The following is a 21,859-nucleotide window of genomic DNA, read 5'->3' as shown; positions in this document are numbered from 1 at the left end:
TACCAACCAGGGAAATTGACTAGCATTGGTTTCTCTTTTTTCTCTCTCCCTCCCTTTTTTAGGCTCTGCTGAATGCTAGCAGAAGCAGACCTATTTTTATGCTCTGAACTAATGCTAACTATACAGTATAACACAGAACACTGCTCCATACGGTGATGGTCTTCCTACTTAATATCCTAAAACAGATCTAATTACTTGCATATTATGTTGTTAAAACTATTTATTTCTTACCTTGTCCATATTCATCTGGAGAGAAAGCACTGCACTGGGACTCATGAGATTGCCATTGACTGAACTACTGTAGTGCAAACACTAAAGAATTCACATGAACTATATTTTTATTGAGCTTACAGGGGCTCAACTTGAAATGAGACTCTGAGACCTCTAGTCTGAATGTCTTGGTTTTGCTGTGAGCAGAGGGGGAAACAAATCTTTCCATTAATGAGGGAGGAAGGTAAATCTGAGAGGGAATGTCTCCCTGCCTTCACCACTTCCCCACATGTGATCATGTTAGAGTGGATGTCACACAGGAAAACAGTGTGTAGGTGGGGACATCTTTATAGTGGAACAGGGTGGGAAGACAGAATGAGCAACTTGGAATATGGCGCACATGATTATTTTTTTATTTTTGATGCTCGAGGGAGTAGTTGGTTGTTTGAGATGCCAGTATAGCCCTGACGCTTTTACTCTGTTAGGCTAGATCCAGCTAACGGATTCATGTGAGCAGATATCTGGGCATGCATGAAGCTCCAGTGATTGCGCCATGGGTCTCGGCACAGGCACAATAAATTGCAAGATTGGGGCCTTAACACAGACATGGCTCCAATAAATGAAAATAAAGATACTTGACTGGGTGAGAAGAAGAGAGGAAGGACTATGGTAACACGAAATAAATATTGTTAGTTACCTTGGCAACAGAATTTCCTTTCAACAACCATTACAATAGGACACTGTAATGCATTATCACTGCATTAGTTGTTGCTGTGATAATTATAGCATCTGAGTGCTGATGAAGATCCTGGAACTTGTAGAACATACTCTTTAAAACAAAGCTATGATGCAAAATATAATTTGAAATCATCCAACATTACAAATCTTAGGTTTTATAAAAAAATAAGAAAATTCACTTAACATCGTTGGGTTTTTTTGGTAGTTTAAGCAGAAGAATCAACTAGTAATTGAAGGGGTTGCTTACATGCTGAAATGGAGTAAGGAAATACATTAAGAAATTGAAAGTCTAATCTGTTTTTCAAATTAAGCTAATCTATTTATAAATTTTAAGATTTTTCTGCTATTGGGCCTACATAAAAAAATCTTTAGTATCCAGCATTGGTCATTCTTCTTTTAGTGGAAATTGAAAAATATATTCCCCATCTTAACTGGGACAAAAGTGTACTTTGATAAAATATCCATTAAAGAATAAGGAATTAATGACAGAAGTACTGTACCCCAACAAGAAAGAGTCATGTTAGTAACTTATCAAAAGGTTGTTTTTTTTTATTTCTTTGTGAAAAAGATACAGTATATTATCAGGTTGTTGTCATTTACATTAATTTTCATCTGTTCAAAAGAGGAAACTGCAGAGAACAAAATTTGAAAAGTAACTTTAGCTGTTGATAATGAGGGTTTTTCTCTTTTTTTCTCTAGAATGAAATGCATGCCTTGCTTGAAAGATACTCTGTAAATGAAAGTTTAGTAGCTGAAATTGAGAGACTACGAGAGGAAAACAAAAGACTGAGGACCCACTTCTGAAAGGTCCACACAGAGCTTATTTTGTTGGCATGAACTTAATGAATTTTGTACTTTAACCTTCAAGATGTCATCTACCAAACATTGAAATCCTGTATGAAGACCAGTATTGTTTTCTTGAACTCAGAAAACCTCTTCTTTTAAAAATAAATGTTATAAGACAATACTGAACTGTAAAATTTTTAACAAATCTGCACTAATAACTGCTGTAAAGAATGTGTTCATATCTTTATGGCAAACTGACTTGAAATACATGTGTTGTCTAACAGGAAAGCTAACAGGATACGTATTTTATCGACGCTTTAGCTGTCCACAAAGTGCCTTTTATAAATTAAAAGGAAACAGGACAAATGTATTTTCCATAAGAATTTTTGAGATATACCTGCTGTCAGAGCTCTGTAGACTGACACATTATTTTACGCTTTTGTCAGCAGCAGTCTTTTTAGCTTCAGTATTTCAACTATTTTTGTGGAAAACCGCATTCTTTTCAGTATGACATTTAGAGTTTTGTTTCTGCATAGCTGGAAAAAACAGGGGATCTACTAGTAATTATTTAACATGCAGTTATAAATAACTCAAAACTTTTCCTATATGGAGCAAAACTTGGGTTCAGTCTTGGAAATATTAATGAATGTGATATCATCCTCTTGCTTGTGTTTTTTTAATGGTTTTTATGAGAAGTGTGTGCTCTTCTGCCACTGATTCTTCCTCTCCCTTCGCTTTCCCCTCTCTCACCCCCGCTTATAAATGTTAGATTTTTAGGATGAGTTTGTTAAAATTCAGTTGTGTAAACTAGAATCCTTTCACTTACATAAGTCTGAATATTTACATAATTAATGGCATATCGAATAACTTACCCAGTTTCATTGACTATAACTTGTATCCTTTGAAGTGTTCTGAGTGAACACACTTAACCAGTGGTACTATTTACCACTACTGTAACTTTCTTTTGGCCATGCTGAATACCAAATTTAATTCATTTGTTTTAGCTATAAGCCAACATGACTGCATGTGTCATGTCAGTACTGACTGTTTAGTCCAGCAGTATAACACTGCCAGGCCTATTCTTGCAGTTCCTAGTGAGGCAAAATATCTGAAGTGAAATGCTGGCCCTGTTGAAGTCAATGGGAGTTTTGCCACTGACTTCATTGAGGCCAGGGTTTTGCCCAGAATCACACCAGTGAAAGTGTTGCCTCGGCAAGGGCTGATTAGGTTCTGCTACAAGTGCCTTTTGCAGATGATGATCTGAAGATCTTAAGATACCCACAACCATTACATGATGATCCAATTGCAAAGAAGATTTCAAAAAAGAAAATACTGAGCACACAAGAGTTCATTAGCTACAACATGTAACGTTTATCTCCAGCATGACATTCTTCCAATAAATAAAAAAGCCATAACAAAACAAGTCTGTCACTTACTTAAAATACAGTGCAAAGTTTGAAACATGCAAGAATGTTATTTGAATCTTGTCACCATCTTGAACATTTTTTTTTTTAAAAGAGAGAAGCATAAGGGAGCGGCTCCTGTATTTTTTTTACAAGCTAATTAAATTATTTTGTTCTTCTAAGAAAAATAGAATAATATTGGTGTAACCCTCAACATTATGATCAGGACTTGAATATCAGTTTGTAGTTTATTGCTACTATGTTCAAAAGTTTTTTAAAAGTATTTCTATATTGAGTTGAATTCAAGGAAGCAGAATAAATTAAACTTATTGGAAATAATGTACAGATCACATAGTATTTTGTAAAGCTTTTGTAAGATTGTAGGATGAGTAAGCAATTTCTGACATTCAAATTACTAGTCAGAAACTTGTGAAAAAGATGGTGGTTAAAAGTGTGGTAAATCTTTCACAGTTCTACAGCCTGCATTGTTAAGCTGATGTAGCACCCAAACATGTCCAGACTGTTCCCAAAGTGTTCACACCAGGATGGCCATAAAATAGCAGGGAATTGGAAGAGCATCCTGAGTATTTGTCTGCAGATGTCACCAAGACTTCTACTTTTTGAATCAGAACCCTTCATAAACTTTTCTGTGCTTCTGAACAAAGGACATTGCAACAACAGTGATTAAAGGAAGAAAAGGTTTTTGACCTTTGTCCTAGGGCTTGTTTCCTTATTTCAGGATTAACGTGTCACTGCTGACTAGCAGAGACACCCCAGCAATCCTGATAGCCCCTATGGGGGCAAAAAGCATATTTTACTTGTACACAGATCTGAATTGTATTTTAAAATAAAATTGTTTGTTTTAACTTTTAGAACAAAGCACTTGTGGTTAAACCCCCCCATTTTTGTGTGTGTGTGGGAATAATGATGTAGATGTGTGTATGAGTCAGGAAGAAGACTGCAAACTAGGGATGGGCCATGTCAGCTCCAGAAGTCTCATTGAATCCCACCTTGGAATCCCTTTTTGAGTCTAGCTTTGCCATATCTCCCTCTACTTTTGAATCTGGCAGGTATCTAAAGGAATTGGTGTTATGGAAATGCTCTGTTTGTACCATGGGATTCTGGAGTAATAGATATATCGGACTTGGAAATGGGAACAATTATGACAGGATTGATGGCCATTGCTGAAGAGCATTTTCAAATAAATGTTTGTGGGAAAGGCAGAGTGCATGCTCTCTACCACCTTTCTCAGGTACTGGTGAGTCTGGGATCCTAGACTCTCCTCCCTCCTGTGCAGTCATTCCCTGGACTCATACATACTTCCTCTTCAAAAAATAAACAGTTTAATTTTTTTCCCTTTCTCTGGGTTGATAGCAAGACAGATTTTAGGGTGAGTATTTCCCATCTGGGAACCTGGATTCTGGAATTTGACATATATAATATAATCAGCAGTGGATAGAATATATATGCATCTTTAAAATTAGTGTCAGGCTGATTTTTTGACAGTGCAAAGAAATGAGTCTTTTTAAAAGATTTTACTTAAAGGCAGGGTCATTGACTAAATATATTTAGACACCTGCTAAGATGCAAACCAGTACTACTTTTCCAAGAGGCTGTCACCTATATTTGAAGGTTAATATTTCTCAGAATATTTGAACTGTCGCATGTGGTTCGTGATCATTTGTTGGATGTTTGGGGAAAAGAGGGGTAACGTTCAGTTTGGGGCCAAAAGTCATATGTTTATACCACATTATTCTAAAATATTTTTGTTTCAATAATAGCATGAAGTAGAATTTCATCTTCTCGGGAATAAAAACTGTTAGATGATATTTTGTAATAAAGACATCAGTACTAAGCAGCTACGGATAACCTAAATTTACACTAGGAAAAAGGAAACCCGTTAAGATGTTAAAACAATTGTCAATGTAAAATTAGACTTTATGTTCTCTGAGATGTATTCTATATATAATGTCAAATATAATAATCTCTCAGTAAAGGTGTTATGCCCCTTGTGCTGTGGGCAATCTCAAATGTAGGAAGTTATTTCAACAGTAGGGTAAAAATACACATTCAGCCTTATGAACCCACAAACAATGGTAGTGGTGGATTTATGTAAAAATGCATGTTTCTTTTACTTATAAAGGTAGAATCACCATGATTTGGTGACCATCACAGCCACTAATGATGAAATAGATAATGGTTCCAAGACTTGGAATTAAGCTATTTGAGAAGGCAGGTTAGAAAACAAGAGAACAGTTTTACAGTATTTGACTGCATTTGGTCCCAGGTATTAACTATATGAAAGAGGACTACTCTGACCAGAACATAGAGCCACAAATTCTCTCTTACTAGAAAAAATACACATTGGATCAGTAGGACTAGCAAGCTGTACAGTTGCAGAGAAGATACCTTTAGCACAATGCAAGACTGCCCCTCTAATGACTGGACCATTCACATGACACCTGTTTTTATAGCTAAAAAAAGTTACACTGCTAGTAAGCCAAACATTGTGAACAGTCTGAAATCGAAGTTGAAATAATCACTGTTGCACTAGAGTTTAAAAAAAGAGTTGGGTCCTCAAACTGACCAGTTCTAGCTGCATTGACTTCAATGGAGTAAGTGAAATCAGAACTGGGCCCTGGGACAGATGATTGGGATCTCAATAAGGATTATTAATCTAGGTCCCCAAATATGATTTATGTTCAGTGTGTTAAAACAGCAGTTCTCAAACTGTGGGTTGGGACCCCAAAGTGGGTTGCAGCTCTATTTTAAGGGGGTTGCCAGGGCCAGCGTTGGACTCCATGGGACCTGGGGCTGAAGCTGAATCCTGAGGCACCAGGGCTCATGTTCCAACCAGCTATCCGCTATTGCCACAGTACACTACCTAAACAAATAAGGGGGCAGGAGATCCCCAGGGTTGTGTATGGAAGCAGTTTGCCTCTGTGAATGATGCATCGCACATCATATCCTTTTCTCAGCAGCCTATCTGCCTGGCACAGAATGTGATCATAGCTTCTCTGAGCTGGAACTTTGCAATTGATCACAAATGGGAGTTGCACAACATGATAATCACTGACATCTTGGGGTACACCAATCAGATACCTCTTTGCATCACACACCAATGCTGAATGCATCCAATATTCTCCAGGGGTGACTTGGTGCCCACTCACAGGGCAATGCTTTGGTCATCAATTGGTCAGACTGGATGAACTATCCCTTCCCCCTCTCCCCTACACTCCTACCTTTCATCCTCCACAAACTCCAGCAGGAGAGAGTTATGGCTATTCTGATCACTCCACACTGGCCTCACCGATTCTGGTTCCCTCTTCTCTACATATCAAAACCGCCTCCACTCCTGCTCCAGACATTTCTGGAACTGCTGACACAACACAATGGCATCCAGATCCATGGACAGCATGGTCTTCGGATAGACACCTCCATTAGCATGAGAATGCTCATTAGCAGGTCCTCTCCAGTAGCTGAAAGGACTCCATGAGGCGATTCTATTAGGCCAAATGGCAAGGTCTTGCCCCCCAAATTGTGGTCATCTCCATGCTCTTAGACAACTTCCTCCACCTGAAAGCCTCAGGACTCACTCTCAGCTCAGAGTGCATGCAGCCACCATTAGTACTTTCCATCCTCCAGTGGAAGGGCATTTGATTTTCATCCAACCTTTGCCCAATTCTGCAAGAGCCTTTTACATAAATATCTACCCATTCAGCGTATTGCTCCCCAGTGGAACCTCCACCTAGTCCTTAACTCTTTAATGAACTCTCCCTTTGAACTGCTTGCCTCCTACCCCCTCTCTCTCTTCTCCATGAAGGTCACTTGTTGCCATTACCTCAACAAGGAGGGTTGGTGAGCTGGGAGATATGGCAACCCGCCCCCCTTTCACCACATTCCATAAGGACAAAGTGTCATTGCAACTGCATCCCAAGTTTCTGCCAAAGGTGATTTATCAATCACCATTTCCACCTCAACCAACCCACATATCTGCCTACCTTCTTTGCAAAACTACACACCTCAAACGAGGAATGGTGGTTTCATTCCCTCAATGTGCACAGAGCCCTGGCATTTCACCTATAAAAATGATAACCCATTGCAGAAGTCTTCCAGGCTCTTTGTTGCCATAGCGCAGAGAATTAAAGGCCAGGCCATTTCCACCCAGAGAATCTTTAAGTGGGTCTCAGGGTACTTTACACATTGCTATCACTTACCAGGCTGCTCCCCACCAGATGGGATACAAGCCCATTCCACAAGAGTGCAAGCATCAGCCATAGTTGCTCTCTATAATATGCTCCTTGCAGACATATGTAAGGCAGCTAGGTAGAGTTTGGTACACACCTTTTCCTCTCACTATGCTCTGGTACATGATTCTGCAACTAATATCTCATTGGTGCAACAGTTCTCTGTTCTACAGTTCTGCCATCTTCCTTGCACCCTTCTATCTAGGTAGGTACTGCCTGTCAATCACCTTCAGTAGAATACAATAGAGACCATCACTCGAAAAAGAAGAGAAGGTTACTTACCTGTAACTGGAGGTCCTTCAAGATGTGTGGTCCCTATCTGTATTCCACTTCCCACCCTCCTTCCCCTTTAGTGTGGCTCTGTAGGTCTGCAGTGGAGAAGGACCTGGCAACATAGTTGGTCCATCTCACTCTTTACTGCCTTGTGGTTTCACCAGAAGCAATACAAGGGCACATGCACAGACTGATAAGCAATACTACTTTGAAAAGTTCCCACTCCAGACACATGGTGCATGTGCATAACCCTCAATGGCATACAGATAAGGACCACACATCTCAAAGAACCTCCAGTTACAGGTAAGTAACTTTCTCTTGTGAGTTATACAGGTGTACAAATTCACGGACAACATACAAATCAGTTCCCTGTCCACAGACCCATTCTTAATTGGCCAGCTTCTGGAAAAGATTTATACCCACCAGTTTTTCAAAATCAAGAACTTTTGAACCTAATGCATATAATTGCTTATCCAGACTCAAAATGGACAAGGTTCTGCCAGAATTTTACCACCATGGTACAGACTTGCAAAAATCCAAAACTTCACTGCATCAATCATTTCCCAGCAGTGGCCATGCATAGCCTCTCATCTCCAGGAGCTTGGTTTACTGGTGCATTGGGTCAGCCCCAGAATGCAGTTTGTGTTGCTTCACATTCATGCGTTCTTTATTAATTCATCACACAAATAGGGGGATAACTGCCAAGGTGGCCTGGGAGGGGTGGTTGAGGAGAGAAGGACAAGGCCACACAGCACTTTAAAAGTTTAAAACTTATTGAATGCCAGCCTTCTGTTGCTTGGGCAATCCTCTGGGGTGGAGTGGCTGGGTGGCCGGAAGCCCCCGCACCGTGTTCTTGGGCATCTGGGTGTGGAGGCTATGGAACTTGGGAGGAGGGCGGTTGGTTACACAGGGGCTGTAGCGGCGGTCTGTGCTCCTGCTGCATTTCCTGCAGTTCAACCATACGCTGGAGCATATTAGTTTGATCCCCCAGCAGCCTCAGCATTGAATCCTGCCTCCTCTCATCACGTTGCCACCACCTTTCAGCTTCAGCCCTCTCTTCAGCCTGCCACTTACTCTCCTCAGCCCTCCACCTGAGTCTGGGTTGACTAAGTCCACCAGCACAGACCCCAGCTGCAGCAAGATGGCCTTCGCTACGACTTTGTAGTCTGTGCTGAGGAGTGAGACAGGACGCCAATTCCATAAGTCGCAGATGTCCCCCTTCTTCGGCAACAAGGTGAGCACAGCTCGCCTGCATGAGAGAGAGAGGACCCCACTCTCCAAAGACTCAGCCCAGAGGGTGACTAGGTCCGGGCTGAGGACATCCCAGAACATGCGGTAGAACTCCATGGTCAGCCAGTCCATGCCCGGAGATTTATTGGTGGGCATGCGGCGGAGGGCTTCTGAAAACTCGGCCAGAGCAAGAGGCAGCTCTAGCCGGTCTCAGTCGCCTGCGCTGACCATTGGGAGTCCATCCCAGAGCACTCTGCAAGCATTAAGATCAGTCGGATCTGGGGAGAAAAGGCCTGCATCGAAGGTCCTGGCTCTCCCGCACATCTCCACCAGATCCGTGAGGGGGGTACTGTCCTCTTCCAGAAGGCAGGTGACGTGCTTCTTGGCCCCCCCCCTTTTCTCCAGGGCATAGAAGAAGCGGGAACCGCAATACATCTCCCGAAGGAGGCGGATGCGGGATCGAACAAAGGCACCCTGGGTCCGATGGTCTTTGAGGGACCAAGAGCTCCTCCCATGTCTCCCAGCCATGCTCTGCAGAGGGATGGATCCTCGGGGCTGGCGGCCAGACCCCTCTCCAGCTCTAAGACCTCCCATTCCAACTGCTCTATCGCTGCATCCCTCCATCAGCTGGGGCCCCGGGTGTAGTCATGGCAGAAGAGCCGGGTGTGCACCTTCCCCATGTCCCACCACCGCCACGCTGAGGGAAAGGCGCCCTTCTGCCCTTGCCAGGACAGCCAGAACTCCCGGAGGGACGCCACGAAGCCCACATCCTCCAACAAGCTGTTGTTAAAATGCCAATAGGCCAGCCCCGGCCTCTCCGCACAGAGACTGGCCATCACGGTGGCTAGATGGTGATCAGAAAATGGGGTCAGACGGATGCTGAAGGAGTGGGCCCGTGAAAGGTGGAAGCGTGACAAGTAGATGTGGTCCAACCGGGAGTGATGCAACCGATGGGCCTCCACCCGGAAAAAGGTGAACATCAAGACATCGTCTGGGTGGTGGTCGCGCCAGACGTCCACCAGGGAGTGATGGTCGACAATCTCCCAGAAGATGTCCATTGTGGCCGGGCACTGCTCGGTCCCCGAGCTGTCCCGCTCCTTGAGGGTGGTGTTAAAATCCCCACCCAGGACCAGGCACTCGCAAGGATCCAAGGAAGGTGGATGCCTGCTGATAGAAGCGCAGCCGCTCCGGGCCCAATGTCGGCGCATAGACGTTGACCATGATCCCCTCCCTGCGGACCTGGAGGTTCAGCAGGCGGCCCGGCCCAGCCCCAGCGACCCCCAGCACCTTGCGCCATAGGCTGGGGGAGAACAGGGTAGCCACTCCAGCTGTACAAACTGTGAGATGGCTAAAGTAGACCCTGTCCTCCCATTCCAGCCGCCAGCTATCTTCAGCGGCTGGATCCATATGGGTCTCCTGCAGGAAAACTATAGAGTACCCCCTCTCCCGAAGGAAGGGGAGCACTTGTCACCTGTGGAGACCCATCCTACAGCCCCGGGTGTTCAACATTGCAAAGATGATTGGTGCCTTGAAGAGGGTTGGGGGGGGCTTCCTCACCAGCAGGGATGCTCACAGCCCCCTTTGGGCCGCGCAGCAAACCATGACCTGCCATGTAGGTGAGCAAGGAGTCATGGAAGCTGCGGACTTGCTGGTAGGCTACAGTGGCCTGCTTCCCGGTCCTTTTACCCTCCCCCATGAGGGTCCTTGCGGCCTGGAGGATTTGACAAAAATCCCCCCATCACTGGAGAGCAAGCTGCATCTTGTTGCAGGAGCCATGGATGTCTTCTAGAAAGTCCTGCAACTCCTCTCGCAGCGTGTGTGTGTGGGGTGGTGACTGGCCCGGGGCCGTCCTCTGGCAGGGCTCCTGGCACAGCCCCGTGGCCCACCGAGACGGGCAGGCAAGGGGCGGACCGCCGACATGGTGCCCTTTGGACCACATGCCTTGCCTGAGACCCTGGCTTAATGGAGGGTGGTGGAGGGAAGATAGCAGCCCCTAGTGGGTCAGGACAGGGGAACACGAAGGCCGCTCCCTGGGGGTCATCCTCTGAGAAAGGGAAGGAGGCAGCTCCAGGGGTAGCAATAGCATTGTGGGAGGTGGAGGGGGTAGGGACAAGGTTGGCATCAGGGGCAGGGCAAGGGTCAGGGATAGGGGCAGGGCAGGCATAGAAACAGGGTTGGGGAGAGGAGCAGGGATGGGATCCTGGGCCCCAGTAGCCGGGCCGCTGGGAGGTAGCCCTTCTCGGTCAGGCTCAGGAGTCTGGGGGGTAGGAAGCGGGCCCACTGCTGGGCTCAGGCTCTCTGGTGAGTGTGACAGCCATGGCATCAGGAGGTGGATGATCTTTGGTGGGGTCCCTGGGTCGGTTGCCCCGCACCACTGAGGGATGCCCCTGGTGACTTGGGCCCCGGCCGTGAGGCACTGACTGTCGCCTCAGTAGGCTCAGATGCCATCAGCGGGGTGCCACCTGTGGCTGGGCAGATGGAGGAATCCAGGGGACCCTCGCAGGCGGGAGCGGAAGCAGCGGTTTGGGGAGGGAGCATGGGGAATGCAGGGCCAGGGTGAGGTCACACAGATTGAGGCCCGATGGCAGAAGGTTGTCACCCCCCTGGGTGACCGGGGTCAGACCCAGGGTCTTGATCTCCTCTTAGACGGAAGGGAGATCGACTTCCACTACCCCGGCGTTCTCCCCACCAGTGCCCGAAGTGATGCTCGCCTCGGGGCTCCAGATTTTAAGGGGGTAGGAAAGCTCCCTCGGGGGCCTCCGTGGGAAGAGACTCCAGTGGAGGGGGCAGCGCTTCTCTCTGGTGCTGCCACGTTTTCCCTAGCTGGCACCAGTGGATGGAACACACCCGTGGGCAAGGCAGAAGGCTTGGCATTGGTGCCCCATTTCCTGGTCTTCTGGGAGGCCTCTGCATCAGATAGAAGGAGCGGAGCCCGAGCCTTCTGCTTGCCCCGCTTCCCCTGTGCTAGGGCCCAGCCCTCTCTGGCATCATCCGGGGGCTGGCTAGCAGGGGTCGGGTCAGGTCAGGGGTGATGACTGGGGTAGGTAGTGGTGGGGCAGCACAAGGGAGGGAAGATTCCCCCTGGGGCGGGCCGTCTCCCATGCCCAGCAGTACCCCCCCTGCACCCCCCTCCACAGGCCCCCCTAGATTGCATGCTGCAGAGGCAGAGCTCTCCTGCTCATCTGGGCGTACTGGGGGAGGTGTCCCTTGGGCCCAAGCGGGAGCAGTGCTGGACTGAGAAGGAGGATGGGTGGCTCCAGGTGCTGGGCAGCGAGGGGCGCCGGCAATGACAGGGCCGGTGCCCTGCCGGGGTTTGTGGGTCCCGGACACTCCTCCGTGCCGGGCCAAGGGACAGTCCCTCTGGAGGTACCCCATCGCCCGGCAGAGGTAGCACCGGGCCTCCCACGTTGAATACTACACCCAGTAGCGGGCCCCCTGGTAGGGGATCATGAAGGACCCCTCATGCACCTCTCCGTCACGCACTGCCACCGGCAGTTGAAGCTGCACCTGCCCGCGGAACGAAAGGACGTGACGGAGAGCAAGGTCTTTGCAGTCCAGTGGGAGAGGGCTAACAACAGAGATTGGTTTCCCCAGGGTGGAGAGGGCAGGTAACAGGGCGGCTTTGGGAAGGAAGGGAGGGAGGGACAGAAGTCAGGACTATTCGGACGCCCAGGTCCTCTAGCAGCTCCAGGGAGGAACACCCCCCCCCCCCCCCCCCACTGCCAGGCCCTTCTCCGCTGCCTCTTGGGCGGCAGCCTCCGCTGCTAGGAAGACGACGACGACCTTTCCGTATATTCTGGAAGCTGCCACGCTGGCCGTGGGCCCCACCACCCTCGCCAATGCCTGCACGTAGGTTTCTACGTGGGGTGAGGTGGGCACCAAGAGACAACGGACGCTGTGCTTCCTGGTCAAGGTGGGGAAGGGGCCCCGGCCACTATAGATGGTAGCCGAGGCAGTGGTCGGAGGAGATGACTTAGCGGCTGGCAGGGGGGTCTGCCGCCACCTGGGCATACACCCTGGGGGCCGGGGGAGGGGCACCCGCAGAGCAGGTGGAGGGGGCAGCGGTGAGGCACGCCGCAGCTGGTGGCAGGGCCGTGGTAGTCGGGGCAGCCCCTGCCGTGGAGGGCCTGGTCTTTTTGGTGGGGCCCTTACCCTTCTTCTTCCCCTGGCCCTTCCTGCCAGCTGGGGGGGGCTCACCCAGAATCGGAGAGGGCAAGGGATGTGGCAACAGCGGAGGTCACCCCGTTGCCCGCCACTGCCGGTGCCCCAGCGGGGACGATAGCAGGTGGTTCGGCAGCGGTGGCTGAGGTAGAGGCTAAGGTGGGTGACGAGGGGGCAGGTGGAGGAGGGGCGGTGGGGGCTGCCTGAGGGGTCCCACCCACCTCATCCCCTGCCATAATAAGAGATGGGAGAACAAACAGCCGGGGGGGGGGGGGAAAGGAACAGGTCAACCACTCCTCCCCCTAGGCAGCAGGCAGGGGAGGAGGGCGCTGGAAGGGGAGGGCTGGATTGGAGGGGAAGGGGGGGGCTATCAAGGACATTGGGGCGGGGGAGTCTGTCACCAACTCAGGATAGGATTCTGGCTCCTTTAACTGCACTGGGGGAGTTACAATAGCATTGGGGGGTGCAGTGACATGAGGGGCACAAGTGCATGGAAGGGGGGGCATGGGCATATAGAGCGAGGGGTTATTCAGGACAGGGGGACAGCACGGGGAGGGAACAACCAGGAAGGAGACCCAGGGGCTAGCTTCAGAGGCTGGGGCTGGGCAAACAGAGCAGCAGAGGGAAACGGGTGGGGCAGACAAACAAATTGAAGCTAGTGAGGGGGGAGCTGGAGCAAAGGGGAGGGGCAAAAGGCTGCAAGGGGCAAAGCTGTGGTTTGCTGGGGCGGGGGCAGTCCAAGGATTGGGGAACGTGCACTTGCAAAAGTCAGTTTGGGCTAGCTGCTGCTTCAGGCCCAAAAGGTGGTGAAAGGGCATGGCAAGCCAGGTGAGCAGCTGAGTCTCAGAGGCAGGAGCTTGAGGCAGATGGCAAGTGTTCACTGGGGGTGGTAGAGGGGGCAGAGATAGTGGTGGGGGCAAAGGGGGACACACAGATGGACCAGGAGGCAGGCTCCATGCCACACCCCATGTCCCCACAAACACAGTCAAAATCCCCACCACAAGAGCAAAGGTCAAAAGTTACTCAGTCTTAGAGGCCCCCTCCACAGTGATCTGCAGAGTCTCTGTGCACTCCCCCAATGGCAGATTGTCCTCGTCTTCTCCTCCTCAGGGCTCCAGCAACTCCGGCAGCTCTAGGCAGCAGACCCATGGCCAGGCAGGAAGGGCCCCTCACAGGTAGTGGTGGTGGTGATGTCCATAGCAGCAACAGCTGCGGCTGGGGTCCCTCACTCCCCTCCTCTGGGGATCAGGCTAGCAGGCCCCCGCAAGAGGCTGTAGCAGCAGCAACTGAGGGTTGGGGGAGTCTAGCAGCCAGCCAGCAACCAGGTAGTAAAGAAGGAGAGGGTGGTGTCTGGCCCAGCCAAGGCAGCAGCAGCAAGAGCCCAGGGCCTAACAGCCTCTCACCTCCCTCCAGGCCAGAGGGCTATAGGAGAGTAGTCAGAGGTAGAGCTTCTGGCCACTGGAGAAGCAGATTGCTGTTCCCTGAGTGACCAGAGCAGGGACTGCCCTAGAGTAATCAAGAACCTGCTAGAACCAGATAAGACAGGCAAGCTAATTAAGACACCTGGAGCCAATTAAGAACATACTAGAATCAATTATGGCAGGCTGACTAATCAGGACACCTGGTTTAAAAAGGACCTCCCATCAGTTACTGGGGGTGGTGGCATGCAGGGAGCAGGGAGTGAGAAGGTGTGCTTTTGGGGAATTGAGGATACAAGCGTGATCAGGCTTCAGGAGGAAGATCCTGATGTGAGGATAAAGAAGGTACAGTGGGGGGAGGCCTTGGGGAAGTAGCCCAGGGAGTTGTAGTTGTTACACAGCTGTAATAGGAGACATTGTAGGCAACTGCAATCCACAGGGCCCTGGGCTGGAACCCAGAGTAGAGGATGGGCCTGGGTTCCCCCATCCTCCCCAACTCCCTATTTGATTTAAGAGGAGTTGACCTGGACTGTGGGTCCTACCGGAGAGGCAGGTCTCTGGCCTATCCCGCAACCCACTAGGTGGGCCAGCAGAGACTGTGGGGATTGTTCTCCTTCTTTTCCCCATGCTGGCCAATGATGAGGTTAGCTGAGTGAATGGCAGGTTTGAGACACTGGCAAAAGTGGCTAAACTGAGGGCTGCTATGAATCTCTGAGGCAAGCAAATCCGCCAGTAAGCACAGGATCCACCAAGGCAGAGAAGGAACTCTGTCACAGTAGAAACAGCATGCTGACAGCCAAGCCAACTTTCACTCCTAAACCCTCACATACTCACTGTGGAAATGAGCATTGCTGGGTTGGGAGCATACCAAAAGCACTGAGTACACATCCTTTTAGATCACTTTGACAACCCTATCAGTAGTGTGTCTGAACAAAAACAAAGACATGGATCACAGATCTGAACCATTGTGGACATCAAATCTAGTATCATATCTATGATAATGGTAAGTACCAGTTATTTCAGAAGAAGGTGCAAGAACCCACCTAGTGGGTAGTTATGGTACTCACAGGGGAGGTCTCCTACTTCCCATTAGAGGTTGGCTTATGATTGAAGGATAAGTGTTTTTCAATATATATATGATTGAGGGATAAGTGTTTATATACCCTTCCAAAACCAGGGAGTAACCAGAGATCAAAGCTTTTCCAGGGCTACTGAAATAATGTCCAGGGCAGAGAAGAATCTGTTGCTTTTCAGGAAGGTTCACATGAAGCATACAGAAAAGAGGAAAAGGAAGAGTGGAAGTTTTCCCAATCTTCCACTGCCCCAGAAAGCACTTCACACTTGATGTAACCAAGGAAGCTCCAAAACACCTTCAGAAAATATCTGACCTCCAAAAGCAGAGACTCCTTCATCTGAACCTGGGTAACCTACAGTTAACAGTGTGGGCATCAGAAGAGAAGTGTAATTCTAAGGAGTTTCTCTGTTAGTCTCTCAATACTTCTTGGTGTCCAGACAGAAATCAAACAGGAAATCTCATTCATTTATTCTGGTTCTGGTCAAATTATAGTGTGAGGGAAACTAATTTCTTCAGGGCAGGGACTGTGTCTTTGTTGGTACAGTGCCCAGGACAATGAGGTCCTGGCCTCTAGACACCTACCATTATACCAGTAGTAATAATCACAAAGTTCTGGTGATCTCAGCTATATTAGAATTTCTCCAGGATCACTGATTGGAGTCCTTTGACCACGCACCATAGAAAAGCAGGTACTAGCCCTACCAGCATTACTTAGGCAGGCAGAATGGGCTCTCTGACTGAATCTCATCAGCTGTCAAGACTAACTGGAATGATAGATTAGACATGACAACACCCCCAAAAGATAGGGTTTGGAATTAGTTCCTCTAGTCACAAGAAAAGGTTATTTTTATAGCTCCAGAAACCTTTCTACAACTCTCCGGGAAATAATTCTCCTATCCTTTTGTTTCAGTCTAGGGCATAAATGAGGGGGACATAAATGAGCATTCCTAGAGCTCTAAAGATAAATCTCAAGCATATGGAGTACACATGCCAATTGTATCCTATTCACCTCATCCAAAATGCAGAGTGCCTACAACCTGAGACCCAGGAAATCTGTTAAAATCCTGTACCAGTTAGCATGGTAGGTATCTGGGAAAGTATTAACAGGGGGAGTCAAGGCTCCTGTTGCAAAACTCCCTATTGACTGTGGAGAAAAGTGTAGAGGAAGACTTGGAAGGTAGGTTTCCATTTTGCAGAGGCATCCTATGATAGGAAGATGCTACTGGATTGGTTCCCAAATAATTTCTTAAATAACAAAGCTCTTGCTTTACATGATAGTTTGGAGGAGGACTTCCTTTCCTGCTATTATTTTACTATAATAATAGTTAAAACTTGGCTTTTCCCTTCCAGTTTCTGAGGTTCACTTCTTGCTACTTTCCATTAGTGATGAAAGAGGAGAGAAGCTGTGTAGAAGAATGAGATTTCTTACCTGATAGTTTTTTCTGTTAGCAGCTTCTCTCATCAAGTTTTTGTATTAATATTAATCATTGGTTGCTGGAATATTTTTACAGCTCTGGAAGAACTCTTCTCATGGCCTTCTACCTAGTTATTAACATCTTGTTACCATGTCTCCTGTAAAGAACCACTATACTAATTAAGGCCAACATTTTCAAATGTGACTAGTGATTTTGACTTTTGGGGTGGGGATTGTTTTTGAGCATCCAACTTTTGGAATGTTTTAAAGATGTTTGATCATCAGAGGGTGAATGCCCCATACTTTCCGAAAGTCAGATGTCTTTAGGGTGACTCAAGTTAGGTACCCAAAAATTAAGGTACCGACTCATTTAAAGAGCCTTCAAATTCTTTGTCTAAATTTATCAACCTAGCACTGCTATTTCTGACAGCAACTTTTATGGCTGTTGTCCAAGGTTTAGTGGCCCTTGTGAACTCTGGGACTCCTAATGTACCTATCCCATTGCTATTGCTGGAAGCAAAAAATGTATTGGTAAATTTTTTTAGGGTAAATTTCAGGTGGAAAAAAGTGGTGATGGGGGTGGGGGGGGGGGAACTGTTACAGCTCAGGGCAATTGTACCAGTATTCCATCTCCATGGCACAGTCAGAGCACCAGCTCTCAGGCTTCCAGAACCCGGCACCCCTGTCACCTCTCTTTGCTGGAGACATGGGTCTCTCCCGGTCCTGACTGGAGTATTTCCAGGCTGCAGAGCTCCCTCCATACACTGTCAAATTCCCAGGAAATCAGACTGTCTAAGCAGGCCTGCTTTAGCTTTCTCCTCAGGGATAGCGCATAGTAGCACATTGCCACAGTTAAGTTACCACACAGCTCTTCCTAAACAAGGACCTGCATTCTTAAGGTAAAAGCATTAGAGAGTAAAAGTGTTACATATTGAAACAATAAAAGAACTTCCAAGCTTGCTTATAAACTTACCACAGATCACCCCAACTCCAACATGGGCCCTGTCCAGTGAACAACCCTTTAAACCCCACTAAGAGCTTTTTCCTGTGGTTACAAGTTCATACCCACTTGTGCTCAGAACAAGAAAATGTATTCAACTGTGAGTTACTCCTTTATGCTGTTTGGGCCTCTTGATCCTGTGAATAGATAATTCATAGACAAAAGTCCCTGTGCCACAAAAGATCAAGTCCATAGATGAGTATTTGCCATCCCCTCCTCCCACTTATTTCCTAGGAAACCTACTCAACTAACAGTACATTTTTGTCTTAGCTCATTGTTTTAAAAGAGTCCTTTGAAGCTCATAACCGTTCCCAAGGTTTATATTAGTCATGTCTCCTGGACAAGTTACATACAATAACACAAACATTTACATTTTTAATAAAATATGCTCCTTAGATACTTTAACTTAATTCAATAAGCTTTGTTCAGGAAATTCCTATCTCTATCACAGGAACTATCTGATTTGTTCCACTGACTTAACCTGCATAGCTTCCATTCTGTGCTGGGAAGAAAGTGTTGTAGATGGTTCTATTTCTTACCTCTAGTTCTACGTCTTGTTACCAGTCCAAATGCTTGGATAATTTGTTAACCAGGTCTCGTTGAATAAATAAGATGGACAGAGACATATCAAATGTTGTAATAAAATGCAAGTGTATTTCATCTGCCATTTACTACCATGCACAAATTTTGTAATTATTAAACATGTCAATGGGAATGTTTAAAATAAATAACTTGGAAAATGGGTTTCAAACTTACCAAAACAAATATGTGCAGGATGGGCTCCCTAATAATTGTCTATAAGGCTATCTTCACAACAAAAAATGCTAAAGATTTTTAAAAATAAACTCCACAAACTTAGATTAGGGGGAATAGACTTTGCAACAGCTACCTAACCTCTCAAGGATGTTATGACACATGCAAAATTCTTCCCATGCCTCCCTGGTGTTAAAAAATCATCCTCTAATAACTAAAAACCTTTATATTCCAGCTTGGCAAAAATACTCCAGTGTAATATTTTTCATAAGGGTTAATATATAAAACCAAGTTTTCATTTTACATTGCTCTCTGAGTTAAAAGTGTGTCAAAAGAATGTCTAAAAGTGAAAAGTCATGACTTTCGCCAGAATCCCATAATTCTAAATTGGCTTCTCCAATTAACCTCACACTTTCTTTAAACAAACACAGTTGGCTTATGGACAAAGACTACTCCTAACAAATTTTAGGCAGAAAGGAGGCTTTTTTGCCCCAAAAAATGTTGGTGAGGGTTCCAAAATCAGGTTTAGAAGGGAAGTCATCTTCCAACTTTACCTTTGCATCGCTGCCATGATTGCATAACATCTCAGTGCTTACACACACTGCATCTGTGATGCTGCAAATCCTAAATCCTGTATTTCCCCACATCAGGAGGGAAAACTCCCAGTTTGTGACAAATCTGACTAAACAAAGGAGCCCTATGGGTGTGGAAACAGAACTCAACCCCTCAGATTCTAGAGTCACTGCTGCAGACCTAGTCTCAGCAACCTTGGAATCACTCAACAGGCACTTGCAGGTCCTGTTCCCCATAGGGAGTTGGCTCTACTCCCGAGTCCCATTTCTGAAGCACTACAAACGCCCATCCTGCATACCCTTACTGCAAGGGCTCCCTTCATCCTACCATATAGGTTCCACTGCAGCCAGGGGCATATTTATAAGGCCCCATAATGTAAATTTCAAACTATCCTCTAAATTGTTTTCATAGTTGTGATGGGATGGACTAGATTCGGAAGCCCACTGCTGGTGGCCTCATGGCCGTGCCACACGCTGCCCCAGAATAGGACAGTTGAGAGGTCCTCCAAGCTCCCTAGAGTGGCTGTGTGGAAAGCAGCCAATTAGGGCCCAATAGGCTAGTATAAGAAGAGCTGCAGGGGTAGGGTAAGATTAGTTCCTTACTTGATCTGGAGGATAGTAGATGGTATGCCTGGCTGGCTAAGGGAGCTATAGGACATTAGACAGAGAAGTGCTAGTAGAGGCTGAGGGGAACATGAAGGAATTCCAGGCTGGCTGCTGGGACTCCACCAGGATGAGGCCCTTGAGTAAAGGTGAAGGATGTGCTGGAACTATAGGGAAGTGGCCTAGGGAATTAGAGCAGCAGTGTGCCTTAGATAAAGGGACATGGCATGGCTGCTATCTATAGGGTGCCTGGGCTAGGACCCAGAGTAGAGGGCTGGCTTAGGTCCCACTCACCAGCCATTGGGAAAGCAGCCTGGACTTTGATATATTGCCAGAAGGGGAACTGAATTCTTGTAGTGGCCCAGCTGAAGAGCTGGGGCTAGAAAGGCCCTAAGAGAACAAAGACACTATCTCCATCAAAGGAGCCCTGGGGTATTGCTCTATACCAGAGCTGGGACAACTTGAGAGAGACATTACAGAGGGCACTGAGAGAGGCCCCTGTTGGACTTGTACCCTGGAAGGAGTTTGCTTTGCTTTTACCTCACAGACCGTGTATGACTAGCCCAGGGGCTTGAGTCAGTGAAGACCCACTGCAAACTCACACACACACAGTGTGTGTGTGCAGGCACATGAACTGAGAAAGGGGGTGCTTGTGTCAGGTGAGTGTATCCTATCACAATAGTGCATTTATGAGCTGAGTTTATTAATATCCACACCAATGACCTCCTTTCTCATAGTAACTAACGCAATTCAAAAGGGGAAAAGCAGACTTTTAAAAAAAAGGCAAAACCTGAACAAAACAAGCTATGTGAACAAGAGGTGGTGCTGTAAATGCCTCAATGAGACACATTTGGGTTGACCACATTATCCGTAAGTGCTAGAATCCCAAGTGAAATGGGGAAATGTTCCAAAACAAGAGACATTATAATCTTTATAGCTGCATCCCATGCTGTCAGTTGTTTTTGCTGCTTACTCTAGTTCATTTTAGGTCCTTGTACTTCTTTTCTGAAGTAAATTTCTTACCATGGAAATAATTGATGTGGCTATCCCTAAACTCTTCCTGTGAGGTTGTTTAATTTCATGGTTGGAAAGCTATACCATGACTGTAGGCAGGGACCAGGGTTCCCTTTAATTTTTTACATCCATGTGCAGAATGAATTTTGTTATGTGCACCAAAGTGGAGGTGATGTGTGACACATCACCTTCATATTGGTTCACATAACAATTCATGTGGTGGGGGCTCTGGCTAGGGGTGAAGGCTCTGAGGTGGGGCGGGGGATGAAGGGTTTGGGGTGTGGCAGGGAGCTCAGGGCTGGGGCAGAGGGTTGGTTGTGGTCTCCCCTTCCCCCTCTCTTGCCATAGCAACTTGGGGCCGGGGAAGAGGTGCTCCAGCGGTCCGTGCTGGGACCAGCGCAGATGATGGGGCACCTCTACACTTCTCTTTTCCCCCTCCGCCCCCCCTCGGGGCTGGCGGTTGGAGGGGTGCTTTTCCCTGCTGCAGCCGTGAGCCTCTGCACTTAGAGGAAACTTATGTGGGGATGCAGGAGTCTGATTTCACAGAACAAATGTATGAATGTTAAAAAGTTGAGCACTGTTCTATCCGTGTCCTACTAGACTCTCTTTCCTACACTATAAAGCTGAGGTGTACATAAGAGTGGAATCAGTTGAAAAGTAATTTCCTTAACGATGGATTATTTGTCAGTGAAATTTTTTTAAAAACAAACAAGCAAACTCACCACTCTTAAAACCCATTTTAATTCTCACTACCTAAAGGCCAGTTCAGCTAAAGCTTGCCATTTGGGAGTTAATGTTGATTCTTACACTTTTAGCTACAAGTAGGCATGTGTTGTGTATGTACTTACTGTAGCCTGAAATATTTCACTTGATTAGGGCTCATGCCACTGTTTTAGAACAGTGATAGCATTGCGTTGGCATACTTCAGAGGAAGACTTATCCTATACTGAGTCAGAGCATTG

At 47.0% G+C, this 21,859-nt stretch overlaps 1 protein-coding gene across 3 annotated transcripts in view; it reads left to right on the top strand.

Moving 5' to 3' along the window:
- NEDD1 (NEDD1 gamma-tubulin ring complex targeting factor) overlaps positions 1–4,016 on the top strand; it is a 59,640-nt gene extending 55,624 nt beyond the window's left edge. For all 3 annotated transcript variants that reach the window (XM_048835509.2, XM_075124271.1, XM_075124270.1), the window contains exon 15: positions 1,648–4,016. In XM_048835509.2, the coding sequence (XP_048691466.1) occupies positions 1,648–1,752 (105 nt within the window). In that variant the 3' untranslated portion in view covers positions 1,753–4,016. The remainder of the gene's footprint in view (positions 1–1,647) is intronic.
- The last annotated feature ends 17,843 nt before the right edge of the window (positions 4,017–21,859 follow it).

The sequence above is a fragment of the Caretta caretta genome, chromosome 1 (genome assembly GCF_965140235.1).
Source record: "Caretta caretta isolate rCarCar2 chromosome 1, rCarCar1.hap1, whole genome shotgun sequence".
Taxonomy (NCBI): Eukaryota; Metazoa; Chordata; order Testudines; family Cheloniidae; genus Caretta; species Caretta caretta.
Note: the sequence above shows the minus strand (reverse complement) of the source record. Positions and strands in the feature narration are given on the sequence as shown.